This window comes from Bubalus kerabau, chromosome 20, assembly GCF_029407905.1.
Source record: "Bubalus kerabau isolate K-KA32 ecotype Philippines breed swamp buffalo chromosome 20, PCC_UOA_SB_1v2, whole genome shotgun sequence".
Classification (NCBI taxonomy): domain Eukaryota; kingdom Metazoa; phylum Chordata; class Mammalia; order Artiodactyla; family Bovidae; genus Bubalus; species Bubalus kerabau.
The window spans coordinates 19,379,930-19,403,734 of NC_073643.1; the positions used below are offsets into that span (position 1 = coordinate 19,379,930).

The following is a 23,805-nucleotide window of genomic DNA, read 5'->3' on the forward strand; positions in this document are numbered from 1 at the left end:
CAGAGGAGCCTGGTGGGCTGCAATCCGTGGGGTTGCAAAGAGTCGGACACGACTGAGTGACTTCACTTTCACTTTTCACTTTCATGTATTGGAGAAGGAAATGGCAACCCACTCCAGCGTTCTTGCCTGGAGAATCCCAGGGACAGGGGAGCCTGGTGGGCTGCCGTCTATGGGGTCGCACAGAGTTGGACACGACTGAAGTGACTTAGCAGCAGCTATTAGATAATAGAAAAATTCCACTTGTAATTAATCTTTAATCCACAGGACTTTTATAGCAGATGTTTGCATTTTATCTACCCCACAGTACCTTGTGTACCTGCCATGGTGGATAAACATCAACTTTTGATGAATTTGCACCCTGATGTCATAGAAACAGTAGAAATCAAAGATTAAAACAGCACACGGTTATCTGGTCTCCTAGGGCAAATTGAAGCATGGTGCTGAGGCAGTTATTTACGTAATTCAGACCCACATCTGGTTTATGAAAATGGACGCAGTATTTATTGAACACTTACTATGTGCCAAGCTGTATACTGAACATTCTATGTATTAATCTTTATAATATTTTAATCTTTATAGTATTCCTGTGATTGATTAATCTTTATAGTACTGATTAATCTTTATAATATTCCTGTAAACTATATATGGGCTTCCCTGGTGGCTCAGTTGGTAAAGAATCTGCCTGCAATGAAGGAGACCTGAGTTCAGTCCCTGGGTTAGGAAGATCTCCTGAAGAAGGGAATGGAAATAAACTCCAATATTCTTGCCTGGGGAATTCCTTGGACAGAGGAGCCTGGTGGGCTGTATTTCAAGGGGTTGCAAAGAGTTGAAACTATATTTTTTTTGATCCTGACTTTAGAGACCAGGATATTGAGGAAAGATTAAGTAACTTGCCCAGGATTACATGCTAAATGACAGAAATAGGACTGAAACCTTAACTTTGTCTAATATGTAAATCTGTGACTTTTTTCCTTCTGTGTAGTATGACCAGTCATACTTTTGCCAGAGGTATTTGGTATGTCACTTTTCAGCTTTGGTGTAAAATCTTCACTGGTAGAATGAGATAAGATGCTGCAAGAAAAATAAGCAAAGAAATTATTTCCTTCACCTGGTAAGATGTTATGCCACTACTTTTGATCAGAGAATGACAAGAATAAATTATAGGAAGACCAACTAGGACAAAGATCAACCACCAGCCAGCAAACAAAAAATAGCTAAGCTTACACTTTTGAAAGTTTGAGCTGAAAATGAAGTCTAAAGAAAAATTATGAAAAATTAAGTGTGGGTGTTTCAAATAGATCTACTAGGCTCTTCCCAAATAGGGGGTGGAATTCCATAGAATTCATGATTCTTATTTTTTGCCTGTGAATCTTTGTCTTGTGTATTAGTTTGTATAATCATATCCACTCTAGCCTTGTCTGGATGGTGACATCAGAGAGCGTGATTTGAATACCCTTCCACAGTGAGCTGTAACTTTCAAGTTCCAGACTCCACATTCATCTGGCTTCTTAAATCATGATCTATTGGACTGTTTAAAATTCAAATTGTAGGGAATCTGAAGTTTACTCTGAAAAAATTTCTTGTCTGAGAATTAAGAACTACAGCTTTGTAGGCTTGTGCATGTGTATACCAGAGTGAGTAGTTATTTTCTCTTATGGAGAGTTGTTTAGATATCTTGAAAGTATGTGAAAGGAATTTTTGATCTTCAAGCCATATTAAAATGACTAAGATTTCAAAGGTACTAATTACTGCTGTCCACAAGGAGGAGATCTGGAAGTGGTCATTTTAGTAACACTGCCTGTTTTACCCAGTAGTCTCTTTGTAAAATCCTGTTTGTGAAACTTTGTGTTTAATTTCAGGAATGTGGCTTTTGAGTAGAACATAATAACTACATTACCTTAAGGGGCTGCCCACGTGGCACAGTGGTAAAGAATCCACCTGCCAATGCTAGGAAATATGGGTTCAATACCTGGGTCAGGAACATCCCCTGGAGTAGGAAATGGCAACCCATTACAGTATTCTTGCCTGAAAAATTCCATGGATAGAAGAGCCTGGTGGGCTGTAGTACATGGGGTTGCAAAGAGTTGGACAGGAGTGAATGACTGAGTGAGTGAATGAGGAGTGAATGACTGAACTGAACTGAATGAGCATGCATGCACATTTTCTTCAAAAGGAATGGACATTTCTGTCTGGTATTGTATTAGTCAGCATCAACTCACAGTTTCTTAGTAGTGATGACTTGACTTGAAGCAGCAGATACAGCAAAATATGCTGAAACTTCATTTTACGTAAAAGACCTCCCAAATTTTTTATCATTCAGTTTAGTGATTTGGCTATTATCAGGTTAGTGACAAACTGGAATAGAGGGAAAGGTATGAGAATTGAGGGATTCAAGGAGCCGTGCATGATGTTGGTCGGTGGTCATAAAGTAGCAGAGGAAAAAGAGATTGTAGAGCACTTCTGAGATGTGTGTTTTGTACGCCTCCTCCACCATCTGTTCTCACTGAGGTAGTGTAGCAAAAACCTGTTAGGTTTGTGTCATTAATACACTGCAGATATTTTCCTTTAACAAATCAGTTATTTGTGCTGGTAATTTGAAAGGCCAGAAGTAAATTGATCACAAACTAGTATGTTATTTGACTGGCTTGGCCATCCTGCTTGCTTAGCTGGAATAGTGGGGATGCTTTGTAACCTTCCTGTTAAAAAAAAATTGTACGTGTGTATTGGGAAGAGGATGTCAGCAAGTAGCCGACTTTACTGTTTTTCTAGTGATGTGACACCTACAAGGACCCACAGCTGTATGACCACCCCTTTCCCCCATTTCCTCGGGCTCGTGAGTTCTCAGTAGGAGCAATTTTGCCACCTAGTGGGTGGGAATTGGTTGGGGGATAGTGCTCGGTGACAAATGACAGTCAGGGGCGCCCTGTGTGTAGCTCCTTGAGTGTCTTCTGAATTGGGGAAACCCCTTGAGTAAAATATTTGGTACAGAGCTGTGTTTATTGACTGTTGCCCTTTTTTTTGTTGTTCAGGAGTTGTAGGCAAACACTGCTTCAAAGCAGTTTGTCAGAAGTGGTTGAGACTGATTCAGTGGCGCTTTAAATCTTCATAAGTTTTAAACTTTTTGTTATCTGTGAGAATATCACTAGAAATAAGACTGGCACTGTTGTTTTGCACACCTGTTGTGTCTTGCCTGAGAGAGAGTTATTCCTTTGTTTGAACCTTCTCTACCCTGAGGATTGTGATGACTATTTCTAATTTGTCTCATACAATGCCCATGACATTCTGTGTCTTGGATGTCTAAAGAAATGCTTTTTTTATATTCATGTACATCTTATATATATTTGGTAGGCTTAAAGCCCCAAAGCATTTTTCTTTAAAGAAATAATACATGCCCTCTCTAGTCTATTGATTCGGCCTCTCTGCACAGATCAGTCAAAGATTACACAGCACTTTAGGTTGCGTTATAACAAATTACAGTATAAGTACAGTTCAAATTAATTATATTATACTTTATTTGATTACTTAAGTACAGTTCAAATTAATTACATTGTACTTTATTTGGTTACAAAGGGACTAACAGCCACTAAGGAACTTAATATCTCTTCTGAATTTCATCATTAAAATACAATTTTTAAAACATACTTTGATCTTTGGTTACCATAAATTGAAATTGAAAAGGATCATGATTATATTCCATTTGAATTCAGGTTTTTTATTAAGGGATTTATTTAAGCTTTAGTGATTATTTTCATTATTATTACTAATTAAGTTTTTTTTTAACACAGCTTCATTGATTTGATGTATAATAAACTGCAAATATTTACTTATTTTATTTGTTTGTTAACTTTTTATTTTTTATTGGGATATAGCCTATTAACAAGCAATGTTGTGATAGTTTCAGGTAAATGGCAAGGGACTCAACCATACAAATACGTGTACCCCAAACTCCCCTTTCGTCCAGGCTGCCTCATAACATTGAACAGAGTTCCATGTGCTGTACAGTAGGTCCTTGTTGGTTATCCATTTTAAATATAGCAGTGTGTACATGTCCATCCCAAACTCCATAATTATCCCTTTCCCCCATCCTTCCCCCCAGCAACCATAAGCTCCTTCTTGAAGTCTCTGAATCTGTTTCTGTTTTGTAAGTAAGTTCATTTGTATCATTCCTTTTTAGATTCCACATATAAGGGACGTCATACGGTGTTTCTTCTCTGTCTGACTTATTTTTCTCAGTATGACACTCTCTAGATCCATCCATGTTGCTACAAATGGCATGGTTTCATTCTTTTTAGTAGCTAAGTAATATTTCATTGTATATATGTACCACATCTTCTTTATACATTCTTCTGTCAGTAGACATTTTAAACTGCAAATATTTAAAGCACACAATTTGATGAGTTTGTCACATATGTACTGTGATGTCATCTACTCAAGGAAGATGATGATGACCTGTCCATCATTTTCAAAGTTTTCTCGTGCCGTTTTGTAGTCCCTCCTTGCCCATCCCCGCAGAAACCACTGGTCTGCTGATTTGCTTTCTGTCGCCTTAGATTAGGTTGCATTTTTTAGAATTTTATATAAATGGAAGCACAGTCTTTTTATTATCAGGCAGTATTGACTTACATATCCTTTTAGTTCCAGTTCAGACATCATAAGAGATCTTCTAGAAGAAGAAGAAGCCTGGGAAGCATCACATAAGTGAGTTCTTGTCATCACTAAATAGTCATGTACTTTAACCTGATAAATTATGGTTCTATACAATTGATTTGCAAACCAAAGAATATTTGTGCTTACTGACTTAAGAAAGTAATAATTCATGCATCTCAAGATAAAGATTTCTGGTTCACTACTTGTTTCTGTATATTTCTGCTTCTAGCTTAATAACTCTGGTTACTTGTCAGAAGTTTTTCTTCTAAAGATAAATTGTTCCAGTGGGCAACTTATAGTCGGGATTTAACAGTCAGGCCTTAAGCACTGGCTTAGAGTCTTTAGAAAACTTATAATCCTTCCCTAAATCCTACTAGTCATAAGATTCTAGTTCATCCAGGCAGATTTGTTTCACTGCAGTTTCAGGAAGATCACACACCTCAAGTGGGCCCTCACAACTGCCTAGCACTTTTACTGTTTCTGTGGTTATTTCTTTGTCTTGTTCTTCACAGAGATTATTTGTACCCTTCTCAGTTCTCAGTGGCTCGAGCCTAGCTGAAGACCTTGTCTCTTCTTTTGTAGAGAAAATAGAAGCTGTTGTGTGGGAATCCTCACCCTTCCTACATCGAATGTATAAATCTGCCTGGTTTTATACATATTTTATTCCTCCTTTTATAGTTCCTTCCTTTTATAATAGAGGGTTTTAGAGTCCAGTTTTTCCTACCTCATTCCTGCCCTCTTATCAGGAACATTACCTCTTCTCTCTGCTCTTGTGGAAATACTTCTGCTTCTCCTCTTTCTCTCTCTTTCTCTCTCTCACTGTTTTTTGTTTTTATTTTTTAATTTTATATATTTTTGGCTGCACTGGGTCTTCATTGCTGTGTGTGAGCTTTCTCTAGTTGCAGCAAGCAGGGGCTCCTCTTCATTGCAGTGCTTGAGCTTCTCATTGTGGTGGCTTCTCTTGTTGCAGAGCACAGTCACTAGGCACACAGGCTTCATTCCTCCACAGCATATGGGAATCTTCCCAGACCAGGGATTGAACCTGTATCCCCTGCATTGGCAGGCAGATTTTTTTCTTTTCTTTTTTTTAACATTCTAAAAGAACTGATATTTTATTACAGAACCTAATTGAAACTATTGTTGGTATTTCAATATATTCCTGAAGAAATGTTGGAATTGGAATAGCATTTATAATTCACTTTATGGCTATGAAAAGGCAGTCATCTTCCACTTAAAACTGTAACCAATGATGAAATATATTTCAAGAATATAAACATTTGGTCTAACAATCTTTTAATATTGGTTAAAAACAGACTTTTGCTGATGGAAATAACATTAATCCAATGTGCAAAAAAAGTACAATTTGTACTTAAGATACATAAGACCAATGCTTCTGTACTGTTTACACACCTAAAAGATCTTAAACATATTGATTTCAGGAAGGACACTGCTACTATGGATAATTACGTGCTACTGAGAGACCAAAAGCTTGATGACACTCTTTAAATTACACAAATGTATCTGAAGAGGCACACCTATTCTTGTCCTAATCTTGATCTACACAAAAATCCAATTTCAAAATCAGTTGGGAATTATTTTATTCTAGGAAATCTTGAAATTGTTGCAAGTTTACAAACCTTGTCTCTGAGAGCCAGATTCCTGCATTTCCTTTTCTAACCCTGTCACCACTGGTCCAGCCCACAAATCCCATTGGCTATAGAGTAGCAACAGCCAAAATAAGAGGAGTGAAAAAACTCAGCCCTCAGGCCGTCAACACGGCAGGTGGATTCTTATCCACTGCTCCAGCAGGGAAGTCCTCTCATTGGGTTTTCAGCAAGCCTGAATCGTTCCCAACTTGAAACCAACCAACTAAACACTTAGCCTCCCCTCTCACTCAGTTTCCTCCTGCAACTGCTCTTGTGTCTCTCCTGCCTTTCTCAGTAGGCAGCCTCTACTTGCACTTTGCATTCCTCATCTCTCGCTTACTCGTCAGCATCCTCAGCCAGGCCTAACAGTTCTTCTGAAATAGCCTTTACTGAAGTCATTGAAGACCATGTTATACTGTGCTGTGCTTAGTCACCTGGTTGTGTCCTACTCTTTAAGACCCCATGGACTGTAGCCTGCCAGGCTCCTCTGTCTCTGGGATTCTCCAGGCAAGAATACTGGAGTGGCTTGCCATGCCTTCCTCCCAGGGGATCTTCCCAGCCCAGGGATCAAACCCAGGTGGCCAAGTCCAAAGAACAACTTGTTAGGCCACATCTCCTTTGACTTCTCAGCAGAATCTGATGCTCTTGATGTCTTCATGTTTCTGAAAGCCTCTCTGGGGCTGAAAGAGGTAAATCTCTACCCTAAGGTCAGTTAATAATTAGTGATAAGTGGTAGAACTGAGATTTCAATCTAATATGTCAAAATTCAACTCTTTTGACCATCAAGCTAAATTGTCTGTCCCAAGAATGAGGCTTACTATGCTGACATTTTGTAGTATTATAGCTGAATCACTGGGAGAATGGAAAAGGTATTTGGTGGCTCAGACACTAGTGTCTTATGAATGTTTGAGATTGTGGCTGCCTTATTTTCACCTGAGCATTTCTGAACTTTGAATTCTGGGAGAAGAGACCACTCATTAGCTAACTACTTCCTCTTGTGCCATGAATCACCCTGTTCAAGCTAAACTAAACCCTCACATCAATGGCTGTGACAAGCTTAAACCCAGAATTCCTGAGTCCAAGCCCATTTTTGTCAACGATGACCAACCTCTTAAAGTCATTACGATGAGAAAGCACTTAGAAAACAAATCCCATCGCTGATCCTCACAGATAGTCACTGTTAAATCTGGAAGGATGTGAGTGCTCGTCTAGTCCAGTCCCTTCATTTTATAGGGAAGGACACTGAGCTCCAGAGAGGTAAGTTGACAAGGTTAAGGTTCACAGCTAGTTAGTGACGCTGTTGGGGTAAGAATCCAGGCTTCCTGGTTTCAGCTGGATATGGAGCCGTTTGAACCAGCTTATGCCACAGTGCAGCTTTAGAAACAGAATCAGGGAGGCAGTTCTAAGATGGTGGAGGAATAGGACAGGGAGATCACTTTCTCCCCCACAAATTCATCAAAAGAACATTTGAACGCTGAGTAAATTCCACAAAACAACTTCAGAATGCCGGCAGAGGACATCAGGCACTCAGAAAAGCAGCCCATTGTCTTCGAAAGGAGGTAGGAAAAAATATAAAAGACAAAAAGAGAGACAAAAGAGGTAGGGACAGAGCTCCGTCCTGGGAAGGGAGTCTTTAAAAAGAGAGACGTTTCTAAACACCAGGAAACACTCTCACTGCTGAGTCTGTGGTGAGCCTTGGAACCTCAGAGGGCAACATAACCAGGAGGAAAAATGAATAATTAAAACCCACAGATTACGTGCCCAATGGTAACTCCCCCAGCGGAGAAGCAGTGCAGATGTCTGCATCCGCCACTAGCAAGCAGGGGCTGGGCAGGGAGGCATGGGCTGCATTGCTTAGAGTAAGGACTGGGCCTGAAGGCAATCTGAGGGAACTAACTTGGGCTAGCAAACCAGACTGTGGGATAGCTACCACGTGAAAAGCCCTAACCTAAGACACCGCCAGGCCCACTCACAGAACAATGACTGAGCAGAGCTATGTGAAAAGCCCTAACCTAAGACACCGTCGGGCCCACTCACAGAACAACAACTGAGCAGAGCTAGCAGGCTGCAGACCAACCCCTTCTGGTGACAGGCAGCCAGAGCCGGAAAGGGGCAATCGCGGCCCCAGAGAGGCATTATCTACCAAACTGCAAGCAGGCTTCGTTGCTAAGACTTCTTGGGATTCTGGACAGCCAACATCCGCCTGAGAAGGTGCGCCGGTTGTACACCCAGAAAACTGAGCAGCAGGGACAGGAGAGGCGGTAAGTCACAGCAACCGCGCTCGCCAAACACCTGGTCACCTGAGCTGCTTGGACCTGGGAAGGGCACAAAACGCAGGCCCAACTGAGTCTGCGCCTCTGAGGACTACCTGAGTACCTGAACCTGAGCGGCTTAGACCTGGGAAGTCCATACAACCCAGGGCCGCCTTCGGACAGTTCTCAACAGAGCAACCTAGAGCCTAAGCAGTGTTGACAGGGAAAGCACACACACTGTGAGTTGGGGCAAACCCAGTGTGACCGAGACACTGCGAACACACTCCAGTGTTATTTGTTTGCAGCGTCCCTCCCTCCCCATAGCACGACTGAACAAGTGAGCCTAAAAAAGGGTCCACCACCGCCCCCTTGTGTCAGGGTGGAAATTAAGACACTGAAGAGACCAGCAAACAGAAGCTAAAACAGAAGGAACCGCCCTGGAAGTGACAGGTGCAATAGATTAAAACCCTGTAGTTAGTACCGACTACATAGGAAGGGACCTATAGATCTTGAGAAATATAAGCCGGATCAAGGAACTATCTGAAAATGAACTGACCCCACACTGCCCACAACATCACCAGAGAAAGTCCTAGATATATTTTTACTATTTTTACTATCATTCTTTATTTTTTTAAATTAAAAAAAAATTTTAAGCCCTCTATTACTCCTTTAATTTTCATTTTTATAACCTACTATTACTTTGCAACAAAAAAAGACCCTATTTTTTAAAGCAAACTTCATATATATATATATTATAATTTTTATGACTTTTTTTTCTTTAATATTGTATTTTTGAAAATCCAACCTCTACTCTAGATTTTTAATCTTTGCTTTTTGGTAGTTGTTATCAATTTTGTACATTTAAGAACCCAATCTTCAGTACCCATTTTAACTTGTGAGTGAGATTACTGTCTTGACTGCTCTCTCCCCCTTTGGACTCTCCTTTTTCTCCACCAGGTCGCCTCTATCTCCTCCCTCCCCTTCTCTTCTCTACCCAATTCTGTGAATCTCTGTGTGTTCCGGGCTGTGGAGAACACTTAGGGAACTGATTACTGGCTGGATCTGTCTCTCTCCTTTTGATTCCCCCCTTTATCCTCCTGGCCACCTCTGTTTACTCCTCCCTCTTCTCTTCTCTATGTAACTCCGTGAACATCTCTGAGTGATCCAGACTGTGGAGTGCACATAAGGAAGTGATTACTGGCTAGCTTGCTTTCTCCTCTTTTGATTCCACCTCATCTAACTTGGGTCACCTCTATCCCCCTCCTCCCTCTTCTCTTCTCCATGTAATTCTGTGAACCTCTCTGGGTGTCCCTCACCATGGAGAAACTTTTCATCTTTCAGTTCAGTTCAGTTCAGTTCAGTTGCTCAGTCGTGTCTGACTCTTGCGACCCCATGAATCACAGCACGCCAGGCCTCCCTGTCCATCACCAACTCCCGGAGTTCACCCAGACTGACGTCCATCGAGTCAGTGATGCCATCCAGCCATCTCATCCTCTGTAATCCCCTTCTCCTCCTGCCCCCAATCCCTCCCAGCATCAGAGTCTTTTCCAATGAGTCAACTCTTCACATGGGGTGGCCAAAGTACTGGAGTTTCAGCTTTAGCATCATTCCTTCCAAAGAAATCCCAGGGCTGATCTCCTTCAGAATGGACCGGTTGGATCTCCTTGCAGTCCAAGGGACTCTCAAGAGTCTTCTCCAACACCACAGTTCAAAAGCATCAATTCTTCTGCGCTCAGCCTTCTTCACAGTCCAACTCTCACATCCATACATGACCACAGGAAAAACCATAGCCTTGACCAGATGGACCTTTGTTAGCAAAGTAATGTCTCTGCTTTTGAATATGCTATCTAGGTTGGTCATAACTTTCCTTCCAAGGAGTAAGCGTCTTTTAATTTCATGGCTGCAGTCACCATCTGTAGTGATTTTGGAGCCCAGAAAAATAAAGTCTGACACTGTTTCCCCATCTATTTCCCATGAAGTGATGGGACCGGATGCCATGATCTTCATTTTCTGAATGTTGAGCTTTAAGCCAACTTTTTCACTCTCCACTTTCACTTTCATCAAGAGGTTTTTTAGTTCCTCTTCACTTTCTGCCATAAGGGTGGTGTCATCTGCATATCTGAGGTTATTGATATTTCTCCCGGCAATCTTGATTCCAGCTTGTGTTTCTTCCAGTCCAGTGTTTCTCATGATGTACTCTGCATATAAGTTAAATAAAAGCAGGGTGACAATATACAGCCTTGATGTGCTCCTTTTCCTATTTGGAACCAGTCTGTTGTTCCATGTCCAGTTCTAACTGCTGCTTCCTGACCTGCATACAAATTTCTCAAGAGGCAGATCAGGTGGTCTGGTATTCCCATGTCTTTCAGAATTTTCCACAGTTTATTGTGATCCACACAGTCAAAGGCTTTGGCATAGTCAATAAAGCAGAAATAGATGTTTTTCTGGAACTCTCTTGCTTTTTCCATGATCCAGCGGATGTTGGTGATTTGATCTCTGGTTCCGCTGCCTTTTCTAAAACCAACTGAAACATGTATACTATCATGTATGAAACGAGTCGCCAGTCCAGGTTTGATGCACGATACTGGATGCTTGGGGCTGGTGCACTGGGACGACCCAGAGGGATGGTATGGGGAGGGGGGAGGGAGGAGGGTTCAGGATAGGGAACACATGTATACCTGTGGCAGATTCATTTTGATATTTGGCAAAACCAATACAATATTGTAAAGTTTAAAAATAAAATAAAATTAAAAAAAAAATAAAACCAACTTGAACATCAGGAAGTTCATGGTTCACATATTGCTGAAGCCTGGCTTGGAGAATTTTGAGCATTACTTTACTAGCCTGTGAGATAAATGCAATTGTGCGGTAGTTTGAGCATTCTTTGGCATTGCCTTTCTTTGGGATTGGAATGAAAACTGACCTTTTCCAGTCCTGTGGCCACTGCTGAGTTTTCCAAATTTGCTGGCATATTGAGTGCAGTACTTTCATAGCATCATCTTTCAGGATTTGAAATAGCTCAACTGGAATTCCATCACCTCCACTAGCTTTGTTCATAGTGATGTTTTCTAAGGCCCACTTGACTTCACATTCCAGGATGTCTGGCTCTAGGTCAGTGATCACACCATCGTGATAACGTAGATGTTTTATCAACAGTGCTGTATAGATGGAGAAGTCTTGAGGCTACTGTAAAAATAAGACTGAAAACCAGAAGCAGGAGGCTTAAGTCCAAATCCTGAGAACATCAGAGAACTCCTAACTCCAGGGAACATGAATCGACAGGAGCTCATGAAACACCTCCATACATACACTGAAACCAAGCACCACCCAAGGGCCAACAAGTTCCAGAGCAAGATATACCACACAAATTCTCCAGCAACACAGGAACACAACCCTGAGCTTCAATATACAGGCTGCCCAAAGTCACTCCAAACCGATTGACATCTCATAACTCACTACTGGACACTTCATTTCACTCCAGAGAGAAGAAATTCAGCTCCACCCACCAGAACACCGACATAAGCTTCCCTAACCAGGAAACCTTGACAAGCCACCCGTACAACCCCACCCACAGCAAGGAAACTCCACAATAAAGAGAACTCCACAAACTGCCAGAATATAGAAAGGCCACCCCAAACACAGTAATATAAACAAAATGAAGAGACAGAGGAATACCCAGCAGGTAAAGGAACAGGATAAATGCCCACCAAACCAAACAAAAGAGGAAGAGATAGGGAATCTACCTGATAAAGAATTCCAAATAATGATAGTGAAAATGATCCAAAATCTTGAAAACAAAACGGAATCACAGATAAATAGCCTAGAGACAAGGATTGAGAAGATGCAAGAAGGGTTTAACAAGGACCTAGAAAAAATAAAAAAGAGTCAATATATAATGAATAATGCAATAAATGAGATCAAAAACACTCTGGAGGGAACAAATAGTAGAATAAGATAGGATTAGTGAGGCAGAAGATAGGATTAGTGAGGTAGAAGATAGAATGGTAGAAATAAATGAATCAGAGAGGAAAAAAGAAAAACAAAATGAGGACAATCTCAGAGACCTCTGGGACAATGTTAAACGCCCCAACATTCAAATCATCGGAGTCCCAGAAGAAGAAGACAAAAAGAAAGACCATGAGAAAATACTTGAGGAGATAATAGTTGAAAACTTCCCTAAAATGGGGAAGGAAATAATCACCCAAGTCCAAGAAACCCAGAGAGTCCCAAACAGGATAAATCCAAGGCGAAACACCCCAAGACACATAGTAATCAAATTAACAAAGATCAAACACAAAGAACAAATATTAAAAGCAGCAAGGGAAAAACAACAAATAACACACAAGGGGATTCCCATAAGGATAACAGCTGATCTTTCAATAGAAACTCTTCAGGCCAGAAGGGAATGGCAGGGCATACTTAAAGTGATGAAAGAAAATAACCTACAGCCCAGATTACTGTACCCAGCAAGGATCTCATTCAAATATGAAGGAGAAATCAAAAGCTTTACAGACAAGCAAAAGCTGAGAGAATTCAGCACCACCAAACCAGCTCTCCAACAAATGCTAAAGGATCTTCTCTAGACAGGAAACACAAAAAAAGGTGTATAAACTCGAACCCAAAACAATAAAGTAAATGGCAATGAGATCATACTTATCAATAATTACCTTAAATATAAATGGGTTGAATGCCCAACCAAAAGACAAAGACTGGCTGAATGGGTACAAAAACAAGACCCCTATATATGTTGTCTACAAGAGACCCACCTCAAAACAAGGGGCACATACAGACTGAAAGTGAAGGGCTGGAAAAAGATATTCCACGCAAATAGAGACCAAAAGAAAGCAGGAGTAGCAATACTCATATCAGATAAAATAGACTTTAAAACAAAGTCTGTGAAAAGAGACAAAGAAGGACATTACATAATGATCAAAGGCTCAATCCAAGAAGAAGATATAACAATTATAATTATATATGCACCCAACATAGGAGCACCACAATATGTAAGGCAAATGCTAACAAGTATGAAAGGGGAAATTAACAATAACACAATAATAGTGGGAGACTTTAATACCCCACTCACACCTATGGATAGATCAACTAAACAGAAAATTTAACAAGGAAACACAAACTTTAAATGATACAATAGACCAGTTAGACCTAATTGATATCAATAGGACATTTCACCCCAAAACAATGAATTACACCTTTTTCTCAAGCGCATACGGAACCTTCTCCAGGATAGATCACATCCTGGGCCATAAATCTAGACTTGGTAAATTCAAAAAAATTGAAATCATTCCAGGCATCTTTTCTGATCACAATGCAGTAAGATGAGATCTCATTTATGGGAGAAAAACTATTAAAATTTCCAACATCTGGAGGCTGAACAACACACTGCTGAATAACCAACAAATTACAGAAGAAATCAAAATATGCATAGAAATGAATGAAAATGAAAACACAACAACCCAAAACCTGTGGGACACTGTAAAAGCAGTCCTAAGGGGAAGGTTCATAGCAATACAGGCATACCTCAAGAAACAAGAAAAAAGTCAAATAAATAACCTAAATCTACACCTAAAGCAACTAGAAAAGGAAGAAATGAAAACCCCAGGGTTAGTAGAAGTAAAGAACTCTTAAAAATTAGAGCAGAAATAAATGCAAAAAGAAACAAAGGAGACCATAGCAAAAGTCAACAAAGCCAAAAGCTGGTTCTTTGAGAGGATAAATAAAATTGACAAACCATTAGCTAGACTCATCAAGAAACAAAGGGAGAAAAAATCAAATCAACAAAATTAGAAATGAAAATGGAGAGATCACAACAGACAACACAGAAATACAAAGGATCATAAAGAGACTACTATCAGCAATTATATGCCAATAAAATGGACAACTTGGAAGAAATGGACAAATTCTTAGAAAAGTGCAACTTTCCAAAACTCAACCAGGAAGAAATAGAAAATCTTAACAGACCCATCACAAGCACGGAAATTGAAACTGTAATCAGAAATCTTCCAGTAAACAAAAGCCCAGGTCCAGATGGCTTCACAGCTGAATTCTACCAAAAATTTAGAGACGAGCTAACACCTATCCTACTCAAACTATTCCAGAAAATTACAGAGGAAGGTAAACTTCCAAACTCATTCTATGAGGCCGCCATCACCCTAATACCAAAACCTGACAAAGACACCGCAAAAAAAGAAAACTACAGGCCAATATCACTAATGAACATGGATGCAGAAATCCTTAACAAAATTCTAGCAATCAGAATCCAACAACACATTAAAAAGATCATACATCATGACCAAGTGGGCTTTATCCCAGGGATGCAAGGATTCTTCACTATCCGCAAATCAATCAGTGTAATACACCACATTAACAAAAATAAAAGCCATATGATTATCTCAATAGATGCAGAGAAAGCCTTTGACAAAATTCAACATCCATTTATGATAAAAACTCTCCAGAAAGCAGGAATAGAAGGAATATACCTCAACATAATAAAAGCTATATATGATAAACGCACAGCAAACATTATCCTCAATGGTGAAAAATTGAAAGCATTTCCCCTAAAGTCAGGAACAAGACAAGGGTGCCCACCTTCACCACTACTATTCAACGTAGTTTTGGAAGTTTTGGCCACAGCAGTCAGAGGAGAAAAAGAAAGAAAAGGAATCCAAATTGGAAAAGAAGAAGTAAAACTCTCACTGTTTGCAGATGACATGATCCTCTACATAGAAAACCCTAAAGACTCCACCAGAAAATTACTAGAGCTAATCAATGGATATAGTAAAGTTGCAGGATATAAAATCAACACACAGAAATCCCTTGCATTCCTATACACTAATAATGAGAAAATAGAGAAATTAAGGAAACAATTCCATTCACCAAAAAGAATAAAATACTTAGGAATATATTTGCCTAAAGAAACAAAAGACCTATATATAGAAAACTAAAAAAACACTGGTGAAAGAAATCAATGAGGACACTAATAGATGGAGAAATATACTGTGTTCATGGATCAGAAGAATCAATATAGTGAAAATGAGCATACTACCCAAAGCAATCTATAGTTTTAGTGCTGCTGCTGCTGCTAAGCTGCTTCAGTCGTGTCCGACTCTGTGCGACCCCAGAGATGGCAGCCTACCAGGCTCTTCTGCCTCTGGGATTCTCCAGGCAAGAACACTGGAGTGGGTTGCCATTTCCTTCTCCAATGCATGAGTGAAAAGTGAAAGTGAAGTTGCTCAGTAATGTCTGACTCTTCAGAATCACATGGACTGCCGCCCACAAGGCTCCTCCGTCCATGGGATTTTCCAAGCAAGAGTACTGGAGTGGGGTGCCATTGCCATCCCTATCAAGCTACCAACGGTATTCTTCACAGAGCTAGAACAAATAATTTCACAATTTGTATGCAAATACAAAAAACCTCGAATAGCCAAAGCAATCTTGAGAAAGAGGAATGGAACTGGAGGAATCAACCTGCCTGACTTCAGGCTCTACTACAAAGCCACAGTCATCAAGACAGTATGGTACTGGCACAAAGACAGAAATATAGATCAGTGGAACAAAATAGAAAGCCCAGAGATAAATCCACGCACCTATGGACACCTTATCTTTGACAAAGGAGGCAAGAATATACAATGGAGAAAAGACAATCTCTTTAACAAGTGGTGTGGGAAAACTGGTCAACCACTTGTAAAAGAATGAAACTAGAACACTTTCTAACACCATACACAAAAATAAACTCAAAATGGATTAAAGATCTAAACGTAAGACCAGAAACTATAAAACTCCTAGAGGAGAACATAGGCAAAACACTCTCCGACATAAATCACAGCAGGCTCCTCTGCCTGCTCCCAGAATATTGGAAATAAAAGCAAAAATAAACAAATGGGACCTAATTAAACTTAAAAGCTTCTGCACAACAAAGGAAACTATAAGCAAGATTAAAAGACAGCCTTTAGAATGGAAGAAAATAATAGCAAATGAAGCAACTGCTGCTGTTGCTGCTGCAAAGTCGCTTCAGTCATGTCTGACTCTGTGCAACCCCACAGACGGCAGCCCACCAGGCTCCCCTGTCCCTGGGATTCTCCAGGCAAGAACACTGGAGTGGGTTGAAGCAACTGACAAAGAATTAATCTCAAAAATATACAAGCAACTCATGCAGCTCAATTCCAGAAAAATTAGCGACCCAATCCAAAAATGGGCCAAAGGACTAAGCAGACATTTCTCCAAAGAAGACATACAGATGGCTAACAAACACATGAGAAGATGCTCAACATCACTCATTATCAGAGAAATGCAAGTCAAAACCACAATGAGGTACCATTTCATGCCAGTCAGAATGGCTGCTATCCAAAAGTCTTCAAGCAATAAATGCTGGAGAGGGTGTGGAGAAAAGGCAACCCTCCCACACTGTTGGTGGGAATGCAAACTAGTACAGCCACTATGGAGAACAGTGTGGAGATTCCTTAAAAAACTGGAAATAGAACTGCCTTATGACCCAGCAATCCCACTGCTGGGCATACACACTGAGGAAACCAGAATTGAAAGAGACACGTGTACCCCAATGTTCATCTCAGCACTGTTTATAATAGCCAGGACATGGAAGCAACCTAGATGTCCATGAGCAGACGAATGGATAAGAAAGCTGTGGTACATATACACAATGGAGTATTACTCAGCCATTAAAAAGAATACATTTGAATCAGTTCTAATGAGGTGGATGAAACTGGAGCCTATTGTACAGAGTGAAGTAAGCCAGAAAGAAAAACACCAATACAGTATACTAACGCATATATATGGAATTTAGAAAGATGGTAACGATAACCCTGTATGCGAGACAGCAAAAGAGACACAGATGTATAGAACAGTCTTTTGGACTCTGTGGGAGAGGGCGAGGGTGGGATGATTTGGGAGAATGACATTGAAATGTGTATAATATCATATGTGAAATGAATCGCCAGTCTAGGTTCATGCATGATACAGGATGCTCAGGGCTGGTGCACTGGGATGACCCAGAGGGATGGTATGGGGAGGGAGATCAGAGGGGGGTTCAATATGGGGAACACATGTATACCTTTGGTGGATTCATGTTGATGTATGGCACAACCAATACAATATTGTAAAGTAATTAGCCTCCAATTAAAATAAATTTATATAAAAAAATAAAAATCAGAATAAAAAAAAGAAACAGAATCAGGAAAGGACCTCACGGCTTTACGTCTCAACAAAATAATAGCTCTGCAAATATGCATCTTAAGCTTATTGGCCTTTTCATACTGTTCATGAGATTCAGGAGAGATTAAGAAGAGGTGGCAAGAATACAAAGAAGAACTGTACAAAACAGGTATTAATGACCCAGACAACCACAATGGTGTGGTCACCCACCTAGAGCCAGACATCCTGGAGTGTGAAGTCAAAGGGGCCTTAGGAAGCATCACTATGAACAAAGCTAGTGGAGGTGATGGAATTCCAGCTGAGCTATTTCAAATCCTAAAACAGGATGCTGTTAAAGTGCTGTACTCCATATCCCAGCAAATTTGGAAAATTCAGTAGTGGCCACAGGACTGGAAAAGTTCAGTTTTCATTCTAATCCCAAAGGCAATGACAAAAAATGTTCAAATCACTGTACATCACTTTGCTAAGGTCCGTATAGTCAAAGCTATGGTTTTTCCGGTGGTCATGTACGGATGTGAGAGTTGGACCATAAAGAAGGCTTACTGCCGGAGAATTGACACTTTCAAACTGGTGCTGGAGAAGATTCTTAATAGTCCCTTGGACAGCAAGGAGATCAAACCAGTCAATCCTAAAGGAGATCAGCCCTGAAACTCATTGGAAGGGCTGATGCTGAAACTCCAGTACTTTGGCTACCTGATGCAAAGAGCCGAGTCGTTGGAAAATACCCTGATGCTGGGAAAGACTGAGGGCAAGAGGAGAAAGAGGCAACAGAATATGAGATGGTTGGATGGCATTACTGACTCAATGGACATGAATTTGAGCAAGCTCCAGGAGATGATGACGGACAGGGAAGCCTGGCGTGTTCATGGGGTCACAAAGAGTTGGATACAACAGTGACTGAACAATAACAACAAAGCTTATAGGTATTTTGTGGTACCGCAAGTGACATATTTGAGATATTAGTCCTAGAACATGCTATTTCAGTCCCAATACATTCTCCTAATTCCATAAATGATTGAGAGGTTCTTTTAGTAACACAGTGCCCCATATAAAGCAGTATTTTCATAAGCAACAAAAAACAAAACCCCACCCAAAACAAAATCCTGCTTTCTGTAGGTTGGTCTCAGCTTCTTATATCTGTGATTATTGGTTCATCTTACCAATTTGAGCTACAGGATATATTTACATTGTAGAGGATGAAAATAGGAAGAAAAACGGTCCAGGTAAATCATTTCACGTTTCATGTTTCCAGCTTTCAGTTTCCACATGAAACTGTGAAGGAAATGTTTCTGCCTCCAGGAGTCTGAGCCCCTTCTCTCAGACCTGCTCCCCCTCCACTGTCTCCTCCCTCAATGAGCAGTGGCGTCAACAGTCTTCCCCACTGCTCCAGCCAGAAACCGAAGAATCATTGTCAACTTCTCACTCTCTCTTACGTCTCAGATGCAGTTGATTGCAAAACCCTATGGATAAGTTGTCCTCAGACTTAAATGTACATCACCATCACTTGGAGGACTTGTTAAAATAGATTATTGGGCTCCACTGAACCCCAAGATTGAGATTTTGGAGATTTGGGCTGGGGTGCAGGAGTTTGCATTTTAACACTCCCCGGGGTTGCTGATGCTGCTTCTGGGGCCCCTCATTGAGGAGGAGGGCTGTGGACGACCCCTGAACTATCTGTCAGCCCCTCTGTGCCAGTCTGCATAAGACCTTGTTTTCTCTCTGGCTTCCTGCCACAGCCGTCTGGCTGGCTGGCTGTCTCTCTGCCTCTAGTCAGATGCTTCATTCTGCCAGTGAGACCTGAAAGACATCGTGTTCTCTGTGGTAGTTTGAAGTCCTGTGGGGACTTGTGAGCTACGGCCCCAGCCTGCCCACTGGCTCCTGGACTGTCCTTCCCCACCCTTCTTTCCTTGTTACAGCCAAGCTGAGCTACTCATCTTTGCTTCAGAGTCATACTGCCTTATACTGCTGTTGCTTCCACCTTGGTTGCCTTTTCTGCTTTCTTCATCCAGACAGGAGTTGTGGTTCCTTCCTTGACGGCTCTGCTCAGAAGCCCCTGACTGCTCCCCTGATCTTGCAGCACTGTCTGCACTTAAACCCCGACTCGCTTCCTAGAGAGGATGTTCATTAGGCCCCGCACCTTGCACAGTGCTTGGCGGAGGGGAGTCTCATGGTGGGCACTCAGTAGGCATATGAGTGATTGAATATGCCAGTCAGCATTCTTTGGATCTGAACACACTCCCTGGTGGATAAGGATTGCCACTACAAATCTTTTTTTAACTCTTTATCTCTTGTGCTTTATCTTTTAGTGCCTTAAAAATCTTTTTTTAGGAAATAGCTTTTTCTAATATTATAAAATCAGAAAAGGAAGAATCATTTTCTCTATTGGTAATCTGCATTTCATCCTAACCCCATGAGAAGTCAATTGCAGTACACTAATGATCCTAACATATTTTCTAGGGGAGACTCGATAATTTGGCTGTCTCTTTTTGGAGGAGGGGACTTTATTAATTGTTATTTATTAAGAACTATTATTAATGTGAACACATCTTAAGTGTACAGCTTGATGGATTTTTCCAACTGAATACACCCAGGGCTAGGGTTAATTTGGTGGGTGCAGTGAATCACACCCTCTCAGTACTCACACTCTCGAGGCCCACATTGATTCTGGAGTTGGTCATGTGATATGAGAAGCTTGGTTAGTGTTTGCACAATGGGGCTTGTCCTTTCAGAATGCTTGCTTTTCGGATTCTTCCCCTTGGACCCAGCGCTTCCGCTGTGAGAAGCCCACCCTTGGCATGGGGAAAAGACAATTGGAGGAGAATGGGGAGGGGCAGCCCCCTCACCAGCCAATTTTCAAGTCAGCAGCCAGCACCAGCTTGCCACCGGACGAGTGAGCCTGCCTTGAAGTGAATCCTCCAAACTCAGTTCAGCTGTCTGTTCTGAGCCCTGCCCAGATCTAGAATCATGACCAAATAAACAATTGTGCTGTTTCCTGAGAATGGTTGTTATGTAGTAGTAGATAAGCAGAATGAATGGAACAAAAATAGTTCTATTTAGTTTTTTAATTGCCATGTAACAAATCACCCTGAAACTTAGAAGCTTAAACCACAGCCATTTTATTTGCTTCTTATTCTTCAGTCTGGGCTGGCCTCAGGCTGTGGGTGGTCATTTATGTGGCACATAGCCCACTGGTAGGGCAGATGGAGCCCATGTTCCACTGAGATGTCTGGACTTCTCTCTCTTTCCATGTAGTCTGGGAGCCTGTTCTTCTCCATGTAGTTTGGTCTCTGCATATGCTCCAGAATCCAGAGAAAGTTTGCTTTTGTCTTCCTACCTACTTGAATGGCAGCCACCTCTTTCCCCCAGCGCTCTGCCCAAAGTGAGGGGATGCGCATGGCCCATCTCTGTTGGGAGGGGACTTGTTTTCTTGGTCCCCTTACAACCTCAGCTCTCTGACAGGATTGAGATAAGTTATGATTTTGTTAAGACCCTCTGGCTTCATCTTGTTGCGATGGAAGCACTTTTTTTGCAGCTTTCTGCGTGTGAAGCAGAAGCAAAAAACTTCTGATTGAGGAGAAGGAGATTCAGTTCTTAACTATCATTTAGGATCTCTGATCTTTGCTAAGTCACTGTTTTCTCAGTTGTAAAGTGGGAATAATAATAAAAGTAGTAATAATTATCATAGTAGACTTGTCATTGGAGTGGAAAGCTATTTGGAGGATTACATAAAAACACATGGGAAAGCACTTATAAACCAGAAACTGCTGTAGAGTAATAATGATCATCATTTTCTAAGCTGGCATTTTCTTTTTTCCATTTTCAGAAATGATTTTCAAGACAGAGAAATAAGTCCTGGACAGAATCGTCGCACAAGGTCAGCTGAAAGTGCTGAGCTGGAGCCAAGAAATAAGCGAAACAGAAATTAGCGTGGGTTTGCTAACTTTGCCAGTACAGTCATCAGAAGAGGGTGTTCTGTTGCCATGTAGATTTCATATTCATAAATTTCCCAGTGTACATTCTAAGTGTTACATTTAACTGATTTTCAGTCTTTTCTGCCTTTCCAGGAAAAGAAAAAATTTTACACAGCATCCTCACTTAGTCAGTTACCCATTGCCCCTAAAACATCTCACTCTAAAAACACTGGTATCCACATATTCACCAGCTTTGCAGAAGACACAGACTTGTTTGTTTTTGTTTCTAAGTTTCAGGATATATTAATATTTAAGCCATTCTGATATTTAAGCCATTCTCCTGTCTCTTTCATGGAGAAGCCAAGTTCAGAAAAGGATCCTTCAATCCCTCTACCACAGGGACCAGTTGAGATGTCCAGAGCCACTGTGTTTCTGGAAAGGCAAGCAAGGTGTCCTAACTGACAAGGCCTGGAGGCCAGCACCCATGTCACAGCTGTTACAGGAGTGCTTGTTGCCCAAGTTTCATGTGGTCCTTAGTTAGACCCATGTCTCATACTTCACTGGAAGCAGGACATTGGTACTGTAACCTAAAGGCACAGAACAATAAAATACTGGGCATATTCTTCAGAAATAGCTCTTACAGATGATTTCTTGATTTTTTTTTTTTCACTTGAGTAAATCGAATCTTAACACTTTGAATTCCAGCTATGAAATGGAGAGAATGCAATAAATGGCCTTTGTATCTGAACAAACTCTATATCAATTTAAAATAAAGTCCTTGAAACCGTCTGCTGTGAATAGTTGAGTACAAGCTACATATCACTGGAAGGTGTTGATCAGAAATTGTTTTCTCTGTGCAGAATGTCCCACAGTTCCCAGTTACTTCCAGAATTCCTAATGCCTGTTTTGGCATTTCAGAGCCAGTCGCCTGTCATGGGTGCCAGGAGCTCTGGGGCTGTCTGTGTCCTGATGACAGCAGTGTCACTTCACCAGAGTCCAGGAAGACCCTGGTGTTGGTTCAGGGGTGGAGGACCTGCTCTGGGCCAAATGCTCCATCATCTCAGGGCAGCCACCTCTGCTCCCACTGGGCTCCTAGAAGGAGGAGGTGGCCAGAACCCTGCTGTATAAAACAGCACCTAAAATTAGGAAGGACTACGGGGGAAAGTGCTCTCCCATCAGCTCCCAGATGGCCTGGTGTTGCACGATTTCTTCTCTGCTTACCCATGAGGCAGGGCTCTTGCCTGGAAAGGATTCCAGGCAGCCACGTGGGTAAGTGTGTCAGCCTGCTCCAACTTCAAGAAGTCAGAATGCCACAGCTTCTCTCGTATGCTACTCCACATCTCCTGCAGGTACCATGGGCTCTCCACTCTGCTCAGCATGTTGGGGGCAATACTCCATCCCCGCCTCTATCTCAGGTTGCTCCACCCCACCCTCTCCCAGGCAGCAATGGTCAGGCTGGCAGATGTGCTCCACCGTATGTAATGGGGGCCGGTGGCCTTCCCTGTAATCTTGGCTTGGCAGCCAGCACTACACGCCAGATGACTGGCTCATGGGGAAGGAGAGGCATGCGATTTCCTTTCCTGTCCTCGGAGAATCCTGCTTCATCACAGGACTGAAGTGGTTGGTTCCTGCCCTGTGAGCGTTTGCCAGCAAGTTATTTGATGCACTGTGCTGAGGAGGATCTGAAGCTGCCACCCACCTTCTTGAGGGCTCAGGTGGTGAGTTATTAACACCTAGGCTTCTGAGGCTTGTCATGGAGGGAAGAGGAGGGATGGGGAGGTTAAAAGGGGAGGAAACATCAACTGGTCTCATCCATGGCTTCTATGGTGATTCGTGGCTCAGGACCAGTTCCTGGGTATCCTGCCCCTTGGAGACCACAGTGACTTCATTTGCTTGTTTCTTTAACAACTTCATTGAGATATAGCTCACTTTACATACAATTCACCCATTTACAACTTCCAATTTAATGGCTTCTGGTATATTTTGAGTCCTGCAACCATTGCCGTAATTAATTTTAGAACATTTTTGTTGGTTTTAGTCCCTTACTCATTATCCCCAACTCTCTCATCCTTCCCATCCCTAGGCCGTATCTACTTTTTCCCTGTATTTCCTTATTCTGTACATTTCAAATCAGTGGAATCATACACTATGTGGCTTCTTTCACTC

At 41.4% G+C, this 23,805-nt stretch overlaps 1 protein-coding gene across 3 annotated transcripts in view; it reads left to right on the plus strand.

The window, feature by feature from the left end:
- The window catches only part of RAD18 (RAD18 E3 ubiquitin protein ligase), a 110,827-nt gene extending 88,399 nt beyond the window's left edge, over positions 1 to 22,428 (plus strand). For 2 of the 3 annotated variants that reach the window (XM_055557126.1, XM_055557129.1), the window contains 2 exons: positions 4,636 to 4,698; positions 21,552 to 22,428. In XM_055557126.1, coding sequence (XP_055413101.1) covers positions 4,636 to 4,698; positions 21,552 to 21,654 — 166 coding nt within the window. In that variant the 3' untranslated portion in view covers positions 21,655 to 22,428. The remainder of the gene's footprint in view (positions 1 to 4,635; positions 4,699 to 21,551) is intronic. The other variant, XM_055557127.1, reaches the window with a different exon arrangement.
- The last annotated feature ends 1,377 nt before the right edge of the window (positions 22,429 to 23,805 follow it).